The following is a 15,104-nucleotide window of genomic DNA, read 5'->3' on the forward strand; positions in this document are numbered from 1 at the left end:
TTTGAATGGAGTTACGGCGTATTTGACGTGGACGGCACATTTACGTTCCCTCGTCCGGGAAACGACCATCTTCCCAGTTAGCAATACAACTCGAAACGCCCTCTATCGGTAAAAAAAAACAAACTTAGCGGGAAAATGGCGGGAAATTTGGCAACGCCGGGGGGTGCCACTAGTTGGACCGCGGATGCAGTTTCACCGATGTCGCCAGCGTTGAGTATTTACATACACGGAGTCAGGCTATTCAAAGCATCCTACCGAACCAGATCCCCCCTCGCCCCCTCGCTCCCCCCATGCGCCCAGAGCCCCCTTGCTTCCCTCTGGGCCCCCTCGCCCCCTCGCTCGGCTCGGTAGGCCAGAGTCGCGGCCGATCTACATTCTTTCCAGCGACCGATCGGTGGGGGGAGGGGGAGCGGGGGCACGAGGGGCTACGTGCGGAAGGGCGGGTGGAGGGGGTGAGTCACCCATGTGTCTTGGACGCAATTTGCGATTCGCGATTCCCATACGCTTTTGCCGCGGTCCGAGGAGACCGCTTTTCTTCGCCGCTGGCAGAGGCGAGACGTCACGATCGATTATCGATAGCGCCCCATTTGAAGCTATAGTAAAAGATCGATTATTCAGTTGTTTATTGCCAGCATCCTGTAAATCGATCCTTTTCCATGGGTTCCAATGGCAGATCAATCGATATATCGCAAAGCACGCCGCGCCGCTGGCCGCTGGTCCGCGTTGCCAACGGCCAGTTTTTCCTCTCCTTGCACCGTCCCCCCCTCCCCGCTTCGCAGTGTTTGTAAGTGCGCGGGGAGGGCATTTGCGGAATGTAGATCACAGATACTGAAGATACTGATGTTGACAATAGGTGTGAAAAGGGGTCTCGAATCAAGTGCCGGCGTACGCCGAGGGGAAAAAATCGCATTGAACAGAATCTAACAAAGAACACTAGACATCCGAATGGCACGGCTTATGGATTTCTTTGTTTTCAACTTTTAACAAATCCTGCTCCTTATTAAAATAGGAAGGTCCATTAAATAGAGAATCCTGATGAGTAGAAAAGTCGGAGTTTGTGTTTTTGACAGCAGTGGAGAGGCGTGATTGATCGATCATCGATATTTCCCTATTTGAAGCTATGGTAAAGAATCGATTATTAAGGTGTTCGTTGCGAACATTTTGTACATTGATCCTTTTCCATAAGTTTAAATGGCAGATTAATCGATAGATCGCAAAGCATGCCGCACTACTGTTTGACGGAATATCCCATCGAATAAGTCTGGTTTATTTTTGTGTCAATGGAAAATGCAACGCTGCATTATAATGGAAAAATTTCGAGCCCCAAACGTGGTCCATTAATAATCGCCGAGTTTTCTTCTTCCTATTTTTATTCCAAAAATTCGTTTTTTGAATGACGTACGTCAAATTGCAAGATTTAAATTTGGTTTGGAAGATTTTGGGCGATTTTTTTCGCCTTATAAATCTAGCGGGAAACTCTTCTAAACTCTGGGTTTCATAAAAAGATTGTAAGTTTTAATCGAAAAGGGCTTTTTCCGTTCATATACTGGCTTCGTACAGAAGATTTAAAAAAATATTTTCGGCCTGAAAATAACAATTTTAAGTTTCTGATGCCAAACACTTTGTAATACTCTAAAGAAAATTGAATCAAAATTTCAAGCCATAGGTTACATTTGGCGTAATTGCGGGTTTCTAATAACACGCAGTTAAAGTTTATGAACCTCCCGTATGTATTGTTTTCAAGCCTTAGAATTCTCTCGACGAGTATACGTTTATGCATTTAACTTAATTCCCCCTAAGCTGTGATAAAATTACTTCAATTTTTCCAATACACAGTGTGGCAACTTTGCAAATTCATGCTGTCTCCTTCATCCTAACAGTATTTGGCCCATCACAAATTCACCTGTAGTGGAACCCCTGATGGGTAATTCTGGATTTCGATGAGCATTTCACCCGATTTGTCTCTGGATATGTCTCTGTGACATTTGCTGGTGGGCAAAGATTAATGAATTCATTTTAGCGTCGCTGCTAATACAGATCAGTGGCCTGTCGTGCTTTGCAATGAATCGATTGATCTGCCATTTAAACACACGGAAAAATATCGATTCTGAAGGTGTTCGCAACGAACATTTTCATAATCGATTCTTCACCATAGCTTCAAACGGGGAACTATCGATTCACGCCACACCACTACTCACACTTCCGCCCACGTATGAAGCTCCAGCAGCGCCAAGAAAAGTAATTGCTGATCGCGATCAACGAACCCGACCAATGGACTCAAACCATCGTTTCCTTCACGAAAGAACATAACTCCACTTCCATGATGCCAAATTTTCCCTCGCTAATTGCATATTAAGCAGGGAAATCTTGGACATTTCTAACTGAAAAATTTACTGACGTTTATTAAGATTTCATGCAAAAATCAGAAAAATTTTAGACAAAAATTGCACAGGTACTTTTTTGTAAAATAACTTAGTATTTGAGTAAATTTGGCAATCTTGGAATGGGGTTATGTTCTCTCTTCCGGGAGACGACAAAACGTTCACCATGATCAACGAGATGGCTTAACTCTGATGACTCCGTCGTAAAGAAGCTCCATATTAATGAATTCATGGAATCATCCAACTTCTACGGCCATTTTCGTGCTTTTAACCCCCTCCGAATGTCAAAGTTATTTCTCTGTATTCATTCCTTTTTTTGCGGATGATTTGAATGGTTTTCAAAAATAAACGCTTTGGATTCTATAAATTACCGTTTGACGACTATAGGAGGCAGACCTCGTCGAAGAGGGAATGCAGTTCGACACGCTACGCCGGAAATTCTGTTTTTATGGCAAGGAGCAAAAATAGAGGCGCAGATATAATGAGAGTGCGGCAAGGCAGTTTCCTTCGTTCTTCGATAATGGTTCGTCGAGAGTTATGAGATGAACTTGGAAGCTTTTAACATGGTGGTTGTTATTGTTATTACTTGGCTGGAAAAGTCGTTTGGTGCTACCAAATACTTTCCAGCGAATTTAGCAAAACTACTGTGTGTACACTGAAAAAAATATGTTAGATTTTACCATACTTTGACGCAGTGATATGAGTCAGACTCTATGGTAGAATTCACCATATAATGGTAGTATCACCAGAGTTCCGATGAATACTACTATAATTCCGATCATTTTCACTGAATAGGATCACTGCATAAAAAATCAAGTAGACTCATGGTAGATGTTACTCGTACCTACCACATTTTTTTCGGTGTAGTAAATTAGAGAAATGCAAAATAAATTATGTGACACTTGAGGAGTTGAAGCTCTAGGCGATTTGAGAGGCAACTATTAACTTGTTTAAGACCTCGAAAATGGGAGTTAAAGTTTGAAACTTACATTGGCAATCCAGGTGGCACAGATCGCAATCAATTGCAATTCCATTGTAAAATTATTGCTATATTGCATCGGAATGTTGTGCGTGTTGCCTGGTCTACTGTTTAAGAAGGCGCCTCTTATTAAACTTTATCGGAATAAAATTGAAATACGTTGCGAATTTTCTTTGCATTACAAACTGTTTATATCTTTCTGGCCGTTTAAAAGCGATGCTATTGACTAAATGACTTAAAAATATTGCAATTTCACGGTAAAAAATTGCAATTTTATTGCATTAAATCGCAATTTCATCTCAATATTTGTATTGCTCTGTGCAACTTGGGAATAAGTCTCACGTCTGATTTGACGTTTAATTAGATATTACGGATTTAAAAATTAGATTTTCGAGGACCATTTCTTCTGCTGCAATGTTTACTTTGAAACAAATTCTATTAAAAATTGCCTAAGTCTCATTTTTGATTTTTAAAAAAATGCACATCGATCGCCCTTATACGTAGTTTAGGCTTCAATTAGACGTATTAAAAGTAAAAGAAACTATGTCCGTTCTACCATAAACCCTAAGATTCATACGAATACACGATGGCACGGCTCATGTCACGATGCGTACAGTTTCTTTTGAGTTATATGCGTCCAATTGAAGTCAGTTATTATCCTCCCTGGCAAAAGTGATAAAGTACAAGGGACTGACATCAGACTTTATGAAACAAAAATTGATCATACGTATAAGGCTCGCACCGGGTTTTTTTTCAATCCGAAATCAGTATGTTGTGTGTATGTAGTTTTTAGCACGGGTGGTCCTCTATCACAATGATCGCCATTGCGTGATAATACGCGTTTTGTGTACTCCAACTCAACAATTGCCAAGCTTTATTCGCGTCGATCATGTTCGACCAATCAAAATTCCACTCGCCCCACTTCATTGGTATTATAAGCTGCCGTATCGTTCAACGATCGTTGGAAATATGAAGGAGCAAGATGATTGGTGGCCGACGGTGATATTCACATTACTTGTCTTCACCTGCCAATCATTATCATTGTGTAGCCCAGCACAAGGCACTCCCTCTCTCCTTCATGCCCGCCCGCTTGGTCCAACTTCCATGGGCCGCATCGCGCACTTATATTTTTAGATTGATCTGATTGGATAACTACGTCATTTGATAATCGATATGGTGAATCGTGATGGTGTTACACAGAACAAATCGCGCTTCTGGAAAATTTCCTTTCGTGAGCAGAAGTTCCTTTTCTTGTGGATCATAACTTTGTGATTGTACTTGAGGAAAGACGCACTTACCCGCCTCTATTGCAACTGTCTCCGAGTTTAATCGTGAACATTTTTGGCTCTAATGGGAGCAATCTGATTGAATGAATAAAGTCTGATTTTCCGACCCACCTCGGGGGAAAACGCTTTTCTGAAAAAATGTCCTCCGTAAGCAAAAATCCCATTTTTGGAAGACAGCTGGACGTATTTCTGCCAGGTGGTATACCAGAAACAGGTGGGATAGAAGGAGTGTGCTCGTTAGTTGAGAGCGGGAAGAATGAATGGGAATTATCAAGCGCCAGTGACGTCAGCGGTGGCAGATTCGGGATTGGCGTCTGGAGTGTTTAGGTCATGAGCCCTGTCCACAACGCTCTTGTCACATGCCCACGGCTCATGAGTGTCGCATTCAGTTGGCACATAGTTCCGTTTGACAGAATGTAAAATCCCGAATTGCCATTTCTCCAAAGAGAATCACGCCCATTTTAGCATTATTTGGTGGTAATTCTATCAAACGGAACTATGTGCATTATGCCGTGAGCCCTGTTATGCACATATTCTTATGGGTCTCAGGGCTCATGTCTTAATGCACATGGTTCCGTTTGATAGAAATACGTCCATTTCTTCCGCAGCTTTTTAGAGCACACCTCATCTTCCCACTCGTTTACAGTTCCGTTTGACAGAAATACGTCCATGCTTTGCTCAGCGAATCTACTTGAAGGCACTCTTCACCCGACTGCACCACAGCTGTCTCCGATTCTAATCGTGAACATTCTTGGCTCTAATGGGCGAAATCTGATCGAATGAATGAAGTCCGATTTTCCGATCCGCCTCGGGGGAAAACGAAAAAATTTCCTCCGCGAACAAAAGTCCTTTTCCTGCCGGACAGCTCTACTAGGCCGACTCCATCGCAACTGTCTCCGGTTTTAATCGTGAACATTCCCGGCTCTAATGGGAGGAAACTGATTTTAATTGAATCCCGGAGGACGCAGATCTCAAGGACTTTGAGCTTGGAGTGCGTGACACGACGGCGCTCTGGTCTTGGGTGGGGGGGGGGGGGCGACTTAGGGAGATGCGGCCGGGGTTCTTTGCCGTCATTTACGGTGAAAGACAGGGACAGGGAGTCGGAGTCAGGGACGACGGGTGAATGGGAAAGGGAGACCGAGAGCGGACACATGCCATGCCGATCCGATGTTTTCGATCCCTGACTTATTTCCACGTTCTCCTACATTTCCGCCGGAGGGCGCTGTTGTCAAGTCCCGCGGGAACTCGGTCCGGGATTATCCTACCGAGTCCGGGACTCGGACAACGCGACGCACAATGACTCCGCGGACCGGACAGCTGTCCGATTAACATACCGCCCGATTGTCCTGGGTTTCCCAGCGCGTCCTGGAGCCCCTGGAGGACTCATCCAGGCCCACGAACGCGCCGTCCGAGACCTCGGCTAATGAGCACGGGGCGGCCGATTGGATCCTTCTTACAGCGACGGTCGGAAAAAGCTCTTTTTTCATATGCTGGCCGTTTGCTAGGGCGTAACAGGGGCTTGAAATGTTGGTTTCTTTCTTGTGCTGGAGAATCATCCATGTGACCTGATCGTGAAAATATTTCAGTTTCCATGTAAACAAAGCAGCACTGGAAAAAAAAATGCGGTCCAGTGAACCGAACGGTCGGTGTTCTACATTATCCCAAATATCCGGTTTGTCAAACTGAACTTTCGGTTCGTGTTACCGAGCGTTAGTCATACATGACCAAACTTAGTTCGTTTAACGTTCGTTCGAACTTAGTTCACTTTACTGCACAAGTTCGGTTACATAAACCGAAAGTTCGATTTGACGAACCGAAAATTCAGTTTGACGAACCAAATTAGTTTGGATGATATGGAACACCGAACTTTGGTACATGTGATCGAAATTTTTTTCTCAGTGAAGCATTTTGACTAGTTTTTGCGTAATGGGTGACTAGACATGGTCAGAACCAGAAGAAAGCGTCACAAGTTTTCTCTTCAAAGTCTTATACGCAGAAAACTATTCACACAACGAGAGGTTTGAAAAGCAACTGCCAAACGAGATATTAATAGGCATTTTTAACACAGATCACACAGTGGATTTATGGCATTGTGCGGCGTTGGAAGTGGTGGTCTGAGAATTTACAACTCCTTGTGCAAATCATTAAAATATTGCGCAGGGTCGAGGGTCTACAAAAATATCTGTTGAGCAGGGGAGAGCTCTGAGAGGAAATCGCTCCGAGTGAATCGGAAATGGCCTCTTTCCAGAGTTTACTTTCCAGTTATTTTAGCTTAAAACGGTGGCACATCTATGAAAGAGATCACAGAGTTCCAAATTCTATTAATCCCAAAACTGAGCGACGAAACAAGTATTTGCGCCATCAAACCTCAAAATGAGATCCGCATTGTATTTCCCATGCGGTAAAAATTGGCGATAAGAGCATGCGTTTCAAAATACCATAGGAATTCTTATAGCTGGCTAAAGAAGGCTGCAGAAAATCGTATAGCTGGCTGTAGAATGCGGAGAAAATCATACGGCCGGGCTATACGAAGCGATAAAAAATTATGCAGCCGGGCTATAGTTCCTATCGCCGGGCTTTACACTTTATCGCCTGGCTGTTGCTTTTTCGCCATCGATTATAAAAGGCTATAAGAAATTGTGCAGAAATTCGTGTGCTTTGGAAATCATTAGGTTTGATACGGAACCACCTTAATATTTACATACCACACATTATATTTTCCTTTAATACATATTTTTTTCATTAATTAAAATGAGAATAATCCATACAGGATGTGTAAACATTTCAAAATCATGAGTTGAATAACGCTGACTCCGCCAGATTAAATTTTAGAGCCTAACACAAAGCGGAGCGGCGACGCACCGGCGCCTACAAACCTAACAGGAATACTTCACGCATTGCGCAATGCGTGAAGTATCCCTGTTAGGTTTGTAGGCGCCAATGCGTGTTTCGCGCTGGCTGCCTGCCTGCCACGGCTCTTGAAGCGACTTTTTCACACCAGAGGTATTGCACAGTATCATACGAAACTGAAGGCGCTCTAATATATCAGGAATGGCAGGCATCCATCAAAAGTACGGAGCTTTCCTCGCAAAATAAATCAAGATACTACGGCCCAAAAAGAGAGCAGTGGTCCAAAAACTCACTAAGTCCTAGCATCCGTAATTAGTGACGTTTAGCATACACTTTATCGCCTGGCTGTTTGCTTAATCGCCATCGGCTATAAAAGGCTATAAGAAATTGTGTAGCCGGCTATAGAAGCTATTGGAAATTTTACAGCCGGCTGTAGGTCTATGGTATTTTGGAACACAGATTCTACTGCCAATTTTTACCAGGGTCATTCCAGAATATGTGTGGCCGTCAGAAAACCTACAAATACGATGTGGAATTTACTATTTTTCAGGATATATTATTCTTTTCTGGGGTATACTTTCCGCTCTCACGTGCCGCATTTTACCCCGCATTGTATCATCTGGGTTATCTGACAGTCACATACGATCAGTGAGCCAATTATTGAAAGAGATATAGAAGACACAAAGAAAATGGAGCAGTTGTATTGGTGGAAGCTGGTGGCTCCAAAGGATAAATGACATAGGCAATAGACTAACTTGCAGCAACTCACGAGAGACTCTATAATTAGTCCATCACTCTCCCCTTCAATCCATAAAAACCGCCCGTTTCAACCAATAGAATCGCTCCATACTCTCTATGTCTTCTATGTCTATCGCTTTGTCTATCAAACCTCAATAATCACTAATCAGTCCCCTGTGGTGAAATACAATGCGCATTTCACTTCAAAATTTCTAACACTGGATAATACAAAACAAGGAACCGAAGGCAGGGGGCAAGAAAACTGACCGACATAAACATCTAAATTGCAATCAAACATCATGTTGTTGTTAATAACGTAAAAAAATTAGGAATTTATTGATGAAATTCAATTACTTAGGAGCAAAACTAAAAAAAAAAAAAACTAATTAATAGAACGTTTCCGAACAGCTAGGTCAAAAATTCAACCCGACACGTGATAAGAAGTGTATGTTGGCGCCTTGATGCAACTATTCGAACTTAAGGGATGTCCGCGTTGCATAAGCGAAAAATTGAAGGCGCTCTAGTTTTTTCTCCTCCCTCGTAACGACGTGCGTTGAGCATCTCGCCGTTACAAGATGCTGCACTATTGGACTTATTTATGATAAAAGGAACTATGTGCATTGGGATTGCGTGTAACATAGTTCCTTTTAGCATAAATCCGTCCTGTTGGGTGACAGCGGTGAAAGAGAAGGACGAAAAAAGGTGAGAAACATTTTTTGGTGCCCCTTTTGCGACAAAACCCTCAGTAGTCACTCGGTTTTTAAAGTCTTTAAACTGCCACTGACTCGATAAGGATACAGTTATCAATTTGGCTCAATTTTTAGAGAAACAAGGTTTTAACGCGAAACTTTTCTGACGAACGATTTAGACGCGTGATAGGATTGATTGTGGAAGTGCCAAACTCAATCATTAAGGCCTTCAAATTGGACGTATGTCTATCAAACGGAACTATGTGCATTAAGACATGAGCCCTGAGACCCATAAGAATATGTGCATAACAGGGCTCACGTCATAATGCACATAATTCCGTTTGATAGAAATACGTCCCATTATTCAGGGCTGAGGGTAATATTTTTAAGAAAAACGAGATTAAAGTAAAAAAACATTGATTTATGTGGTTCATGAAACATTTTGGATTTCTGCTGTTGAGCTAAAGTTTGTTTTGCAAAGGTTACTTGAAAACAAATTGTGTATCAAATAACCTTTATCTTTTTCTAAAATGACACGTATTCTCATCCTACAAGGCAGACTTCAATCCTACCTTTAAATTCAGTGCAGTATCGTACATTCCAGTTAGAAAACCAGAGCTCTAAATGCGGAATTTTAATGACGTGAGGGATATAACATAACAAATGGACCGCAAGTGAAAAATTTTACAGTCGAGAGGATCTGATAAAAGTGTAAGGGGGTGCAAGAAGCGGGGGTTAAAGAGGGAAATTCAGCGGTCGGTAAAGGCGGATTCCGAGCGATGGCGTTTCTCGTTTGAAACTGTGTGGTCCCGACTCCTCTGTTTCAGACAAGAATTCGATTGGGCGATAACGCGCGGCGAAGTTTGCATGTGCGGACTGCGAAGTACGTCCGAATAAGGAAAGGCGCGGGGCAGAACAGAACGAAAGGTGACTGTGATGAACAGTGAAAACCGCACGGTGAAATATAATCCAGGAGGTTATAATTTAATTTGTGTGCCAGGTAACATCGTCGCATCTTTGACTGCAGAGGCGTGATTTTGGTTTAAGAGGAGCCTTGTTGTTCGTATAATTTCATGCATTCCGGAGTTCTTGTGACGGTCGAGTTACGTTCTTATATTTCAGCATAGCGACACGCGGGGAGGATCTTGCGATTCAGCCTTTGTAAGGAACGACGATGCCAAATGTTAAATGAACTTGAATTTGTACCTTTCTTAAATAAAAGCCACTCAAGTCCGCTACTAACGAAATTAATGCGAACTTCTTTAGAGAATGAGCTTTAAGAGATGAAATGCATGTATAGAAATAGTGGAATCTTCATTTTGAAATTTTGAAAAACAAAAATATAACGAGTAAGATTGCGAATCTAATTCTCGGATAATTTTTGGGGCTTGCATATGCACTATGCAGCCCCTGTAAAATCGTTGAAATTTTAATTAGCATCTCGAGGTTAACGCTCCTGGCAGTTAGGGACGAACACTGCCGTGCTAAGGAAGATAGCCGTATGAACATTCAAGAGTTGCCAAATTTTCTCCAATAAAATGCTTATTTTTGAGGAATATTGTCGATATTTTTCCTTGAAATTTTCAGACTTTTTAAATCAAATTACGAGCAAAATTACCCGAGAAATTGGAAGAAAAATATTCACAAATTTTCTTGAAAATTAGTGATTTGTCAAAGGAAATTTGGCAACGCCTGAAGGCTCATACGGCGTTTCCCCTTAGCACGACAGAACAGCAAGCATTTTACCAGCAGGTCGGAGGTATGTGGAAATGATGTCGAGCCGGCAACGCCCGTCTTCTTCTGCTGGAACTCCTCTGCGAGGCATGGCCAATCATAAATTTACTTTTCATACGCCACTGCTAATTGTCGTGTTGCATTTCCCTCCCCCTCGCCCCGGCCGCGCGTCCGCCCCTCGAACAAGTTTATTTAAATATAAGTATTTAGCATCCCGGCTCACTAAATTAGTTGATTTATGCGTGGAAATGCGGAGCGAGGCCCTCTCCCTTTTTCCACCCCTCAACACCTTTTCTCGGCCGCTAACGAGACGCGCGCTTTTCGAACTTTTCTCGGACGGCTTTTTACGACTCCTCTCGTAATTCACCATCGACAGATCGAGCGGGATGAGTCTATGAGTCAACAGTGCGCCCGCCCTCTTTTCCCGATAATTTATGCATGTCGGGAGGATGAATATTACTATTGGAATATGCAGAATTTGTTTCAAGTTCGGAGCCTGGCGATCCGATTGGGTTTGGAAAATAGCAGAATGAGGTGTTACAAATCCAGGGTTTGGATTTAAAACGGATTCTAAACGATGCTTTGTTAATTTGATCGGCCTTAGTGGCGAGGCGTGCTCTGTTATGTATCGATAAATTGAACTGCATTTTGCAATTTGGACCTATAAATTCTGACTCCTCTGGAAAAACACTTATGTGCGTAGCGAAACTAATGGCACATAAGTTGTTTTTAAACCGGGCTAGAATTTATAGTTCCAAATTGCAAAATTTAGTCCAATTTGTCCTATGCTGCCGTGCCAAGGAAGAACGCCGTATAAACATTCGAGAGTTGCCAAATTTCCTTCGAAAAAACGTTTATTTTTGAGGAAAGTTATAGATTTTTTACCTTGAAATTTTCAGGAACTTTAGGTGAAATTGTGTACATAATTATCTGAAAAACCGAAAGGAAAATATTCATAAATGTACCAGGAAATTCGTGTTTTATCAAAGGGAATTTGGCAACGTCTGAAGGTTCATACGGCGTTTTTCCCCTCATGGGAAAGGATCGATAAGCAGGATGTCCCCTCATTAATCGATTCTTTATCACAGCTTCAAATGAGGGAATATCGATAATCGAAAATTCACGCCTCTCCACTGATTGGCCTTTTGAGCGTTCATCACGCTATGCGTATCGGACGCTCTTTCCGGAGATTTTTTCGACTCAGGACTTAACATTGAAAACGTTAAGAAAAACGCAAGCAATATTAATATTACTTACGTTTATCTTTGAGCCCTAAGAGCTTCATATTTCGACAGGTCCATACTCTCCCTATATAGATACTCTACTTCTTTTTCCGTAAAATTTCTGCGAGGAGCACGATGATGCTTCAGGTTTTCTCTGAAATCAACTCCCAAGCTCAAAAATTCTCTCAAAGTTCAGGCCGTAATAGGAGGGATATGCCACGATACGTTGAGAGATCACTTCTGTATCTAGGAAGGAATTATACATTAGCATGAATACTGCCACTTTGTTTGGGGAACCAAAGTTGGAACCAGCAACCGTGCTGATGCATTTACTCCCTTTGGCATGAAGATTTTAACATATATAAAAATAGACTCTTAATAACCCAAAGTGAAATATCCGCTCCATTTAGACCTGAGCTTTGAGAGCTCTTTTAAAGCTTGAGAGTTGATTCTGGAGAGAACTAGTATCGTCATCGTGTTTCTCGCGAAATATTACACAAAAAAAGTACTGAGATCGCAAATCCCTGATACCTTCATGGCGAACTTCTGATGTTGTGATTATTCCAACTTACTTCACGACGGAATGTTTATGAATGTTGAGAGAAAAAAAGAAAACACTGACCTGTCAGTTCATCAGCATCGACAGATCTGCTTGCTAAGGCCGCAACGGTCTGAATGGCCGGAAGTCCCCATCCGGAAATTTGGAAGAGAGGAATGCGGAATTTCGTTTCGTCTTGAGTTGGCTGCGAGACGCTTGCCATGAGCCACGCTAGACAAAGCTGTGTCCACCTGAAACATTCCAACGTTGGGTTGTGTTGAGAAAATAGTCTCAAGCGTGAAGAATACGTAAAATGCTGACATGTGAATCGCACGTCTCTCCTGGAATCAGTTCGTTTGATGAATCGGCTTGATTCACTCATTGTTAACTGAAAATTCCGGAGATTCTTTAACTGCGAGAATGTATCAACTGAAATTCGCTCCATTAAGGCATGAAAAATAAACTTGCCTTCAGCAGCGGTTTGAAAGTTTCATACCTTCGGAAATTTCCCGAAAGTAAAAGTATGGTTCAATTTTTGTCGAATTCCGGACGAAAGAACGTAAGTCCATTCCAAGGTTGCAAAATTGACTCAAACAATACAATTTTACAAGAATACACCTCCGCAATTTTCGTTTTAAATTTTTTTGATTTTTATGTAGGAGATCAGAGGAAAATTCAGAGAAATTTTCGGCGACAAATTCTCAAGATTCTCCTGGTAAAAATGAAATTTGCGCGGTGAAATTTGTTAACATTGGAATATGGCTACGTTCCCTCGCCAAAAATGACATTTTGTGCGAGGTCTTAAAAATAAATCGCCTCTGAGCTACTCTGAGGTCAACGAACAGTGCGTAAATAGGAATCGAGTCGTCTTTTCCCGGACAAAGAAACGTAACTTCATTCCAAGGTTGCAAAGTTGACTCGAACCATTTAATTTTTTCGCGCAATACACTCGCGAATATAATCGCGCAATGTACGTCCAAATTTTTTCTGATCATTGCATGAGATCATATAGGAAAAATCGGTAAATTTTTTAGTTTGCCCAGGATTCGCCTGGTTTAAAATGCAATCTTTGAGTGGAAATTTGGCAATATTGCAATGCAGTTACGTTCTTTGGTGAAGGGAATGACGAAATCTTTGGTGAATTTTTATATTCTCACAATCGCTAAACCGGAAAGTGCTTCTGGAGGGTGTTAATCAGTGGCCAGATGTGAATGATCGATTATCGATATTTCCCCCATTTGAAGTTATGATAAAGATTCGATTATCAAGGCGTTCGTTGCGAACACCCGGTTTATCGATTCTTTTCCCTAGGTTTAAATGGCAGATCAATCGATGTATCGCAAAGTACGCCACACCACTGGTGTGAATGAAAGGCGAACTTGTTAAAAAAAAATGAACGCAAACCTCAGGCATCAGGCATCCGAGTTGTACTACTATGTTGGGCTGTGCGGTTTAGTCAAAAGCGTCGGGCTATAATAGCTTGATCAAACAATAGTCAGTGGGTGAAAAAACTATACCCTCTTCTGTTTTACCGCGTGCCTTGTTTGAACTTTAATTAGAACCACAAATTTGAGGTGTCAAATTTTCAGGCAGCAAGCTTTTAGTCCAGGCATTATAGGAAAAATAGAAAAAAAAATTTATATATAAGGTTTTATGTGCCCAAGTTGTTCATTGGGGTGCCAGGGACTCCCAGCAAAAAGTCCCCAAGAATCCCCTGTACGCTCGACCCCCCGCCCCCCCAAAACCCCCAAAAAATCGACCTTTCCTCGGTTTTTCGTAAATATCTCAAAAAGAATTGGTTTTAGCGAAAAATGAGTTATCTAGTGAATAAAAGTTCATAAAATTTCCAATAAAAATGACTTCTATGAATTTTTTTGTAAAACGACTTTGAACCCCTCAAAATGGCCGCCGAAAAAACGGGCATTTACGGAAATTTCAGTTTTTTCCCGAAAATGCCCATTTTTCTTTGAAACGGCTGCTCTCATGTAAAAGTTAATGGCGGATTCTGAAAGAGCGTTGAATTTCACATCAGAAATGATTAACATCGATCATTTTAGACTCACAGTCGATCTACGGAAATACGATATATCGAAGCTCTTCCGCCCGGGCCTAACAAATCAAGTACTGGGTAGTTACTCATTTAAGTTTACGGTTCTGCTGGAGCAAGGAAGCGTTCAATTATCGCGTAATGCATCTGAAGAGGGAGGAGAGTCGGGATTCTCCCATCCAGAAAACAGAAATTGTGCATTGAGAGTTGGGGGGGGGGGGGGGCTGAAAAATAGAAATAGAGCATTACTTTATAATTAAATGATTCCTCTTTTTCACTTCGATTTGTCTCTAGTAAAGCAATAAAACACATTTTTAAATGTTCACTTTTTCACTTCGATACCTCCAGCTCCAGTACAGATGGTTGTAAGCGGGGGGGGGGGGGGGGACTCAGATTTTTTGAATGATTATCTTTTTAAGCGTAAGGTGTTCATGTACTACTTTGAGCTTGAATAGAGTCAATTATAAAACCGTGCTAAAGAACAAATGATCAGTATATTAATCACAAATAATATTTTCGATTTGTTTCACTTAATAATCATTGTAAAGCAGTGTATTCTAATTAATTACAATTACTTATTCGAGAGCAAGTGGTTGCCCAATAACTTTTTTGAAGGAATGTCCAGCTGTAAAACTTAGA

The 15,104-nt window shown here is 41.7% G+C and overlaps 1 protein-coding gene across 1 annotated transcript in view; it reads right to left on the reverse strand.

Moving 5' to 3' along the window:
• Positions 1-15,104, reverse strand: part of LOC109030198 (frizzled-4) — a gene marked incomplete at its 5' end in the record, with an annotated part of 47,596 nt that overhangs the window by 13,465 nt on the left and 19,027 nt on the right. The window contains one exon of the mRNA XM_019041035.2: positions 12,503-12,669. Within this exon, the coding sequence (XP_018896580.2) occupies positions 12,503-12,669 (167 nt within the window). The remainder of the gene's footprint in view (positions 1-12,502; positions 12,670-15,104) is intronic.

This window comes from Bemisia tabaci, chromosome 6 (assembly GCF_918797505.1).
Source record: "Bemisia tabaci chromosome 6, PGI_BMITA_v3".
NCBI classification, from domain to species: domain Eukaryota; kingdom Metazoa; phylum Arthropoda; class Insecta; order Hemiptera; family Aleyrodidae; genus Bemisia; species Bemisia tabaci.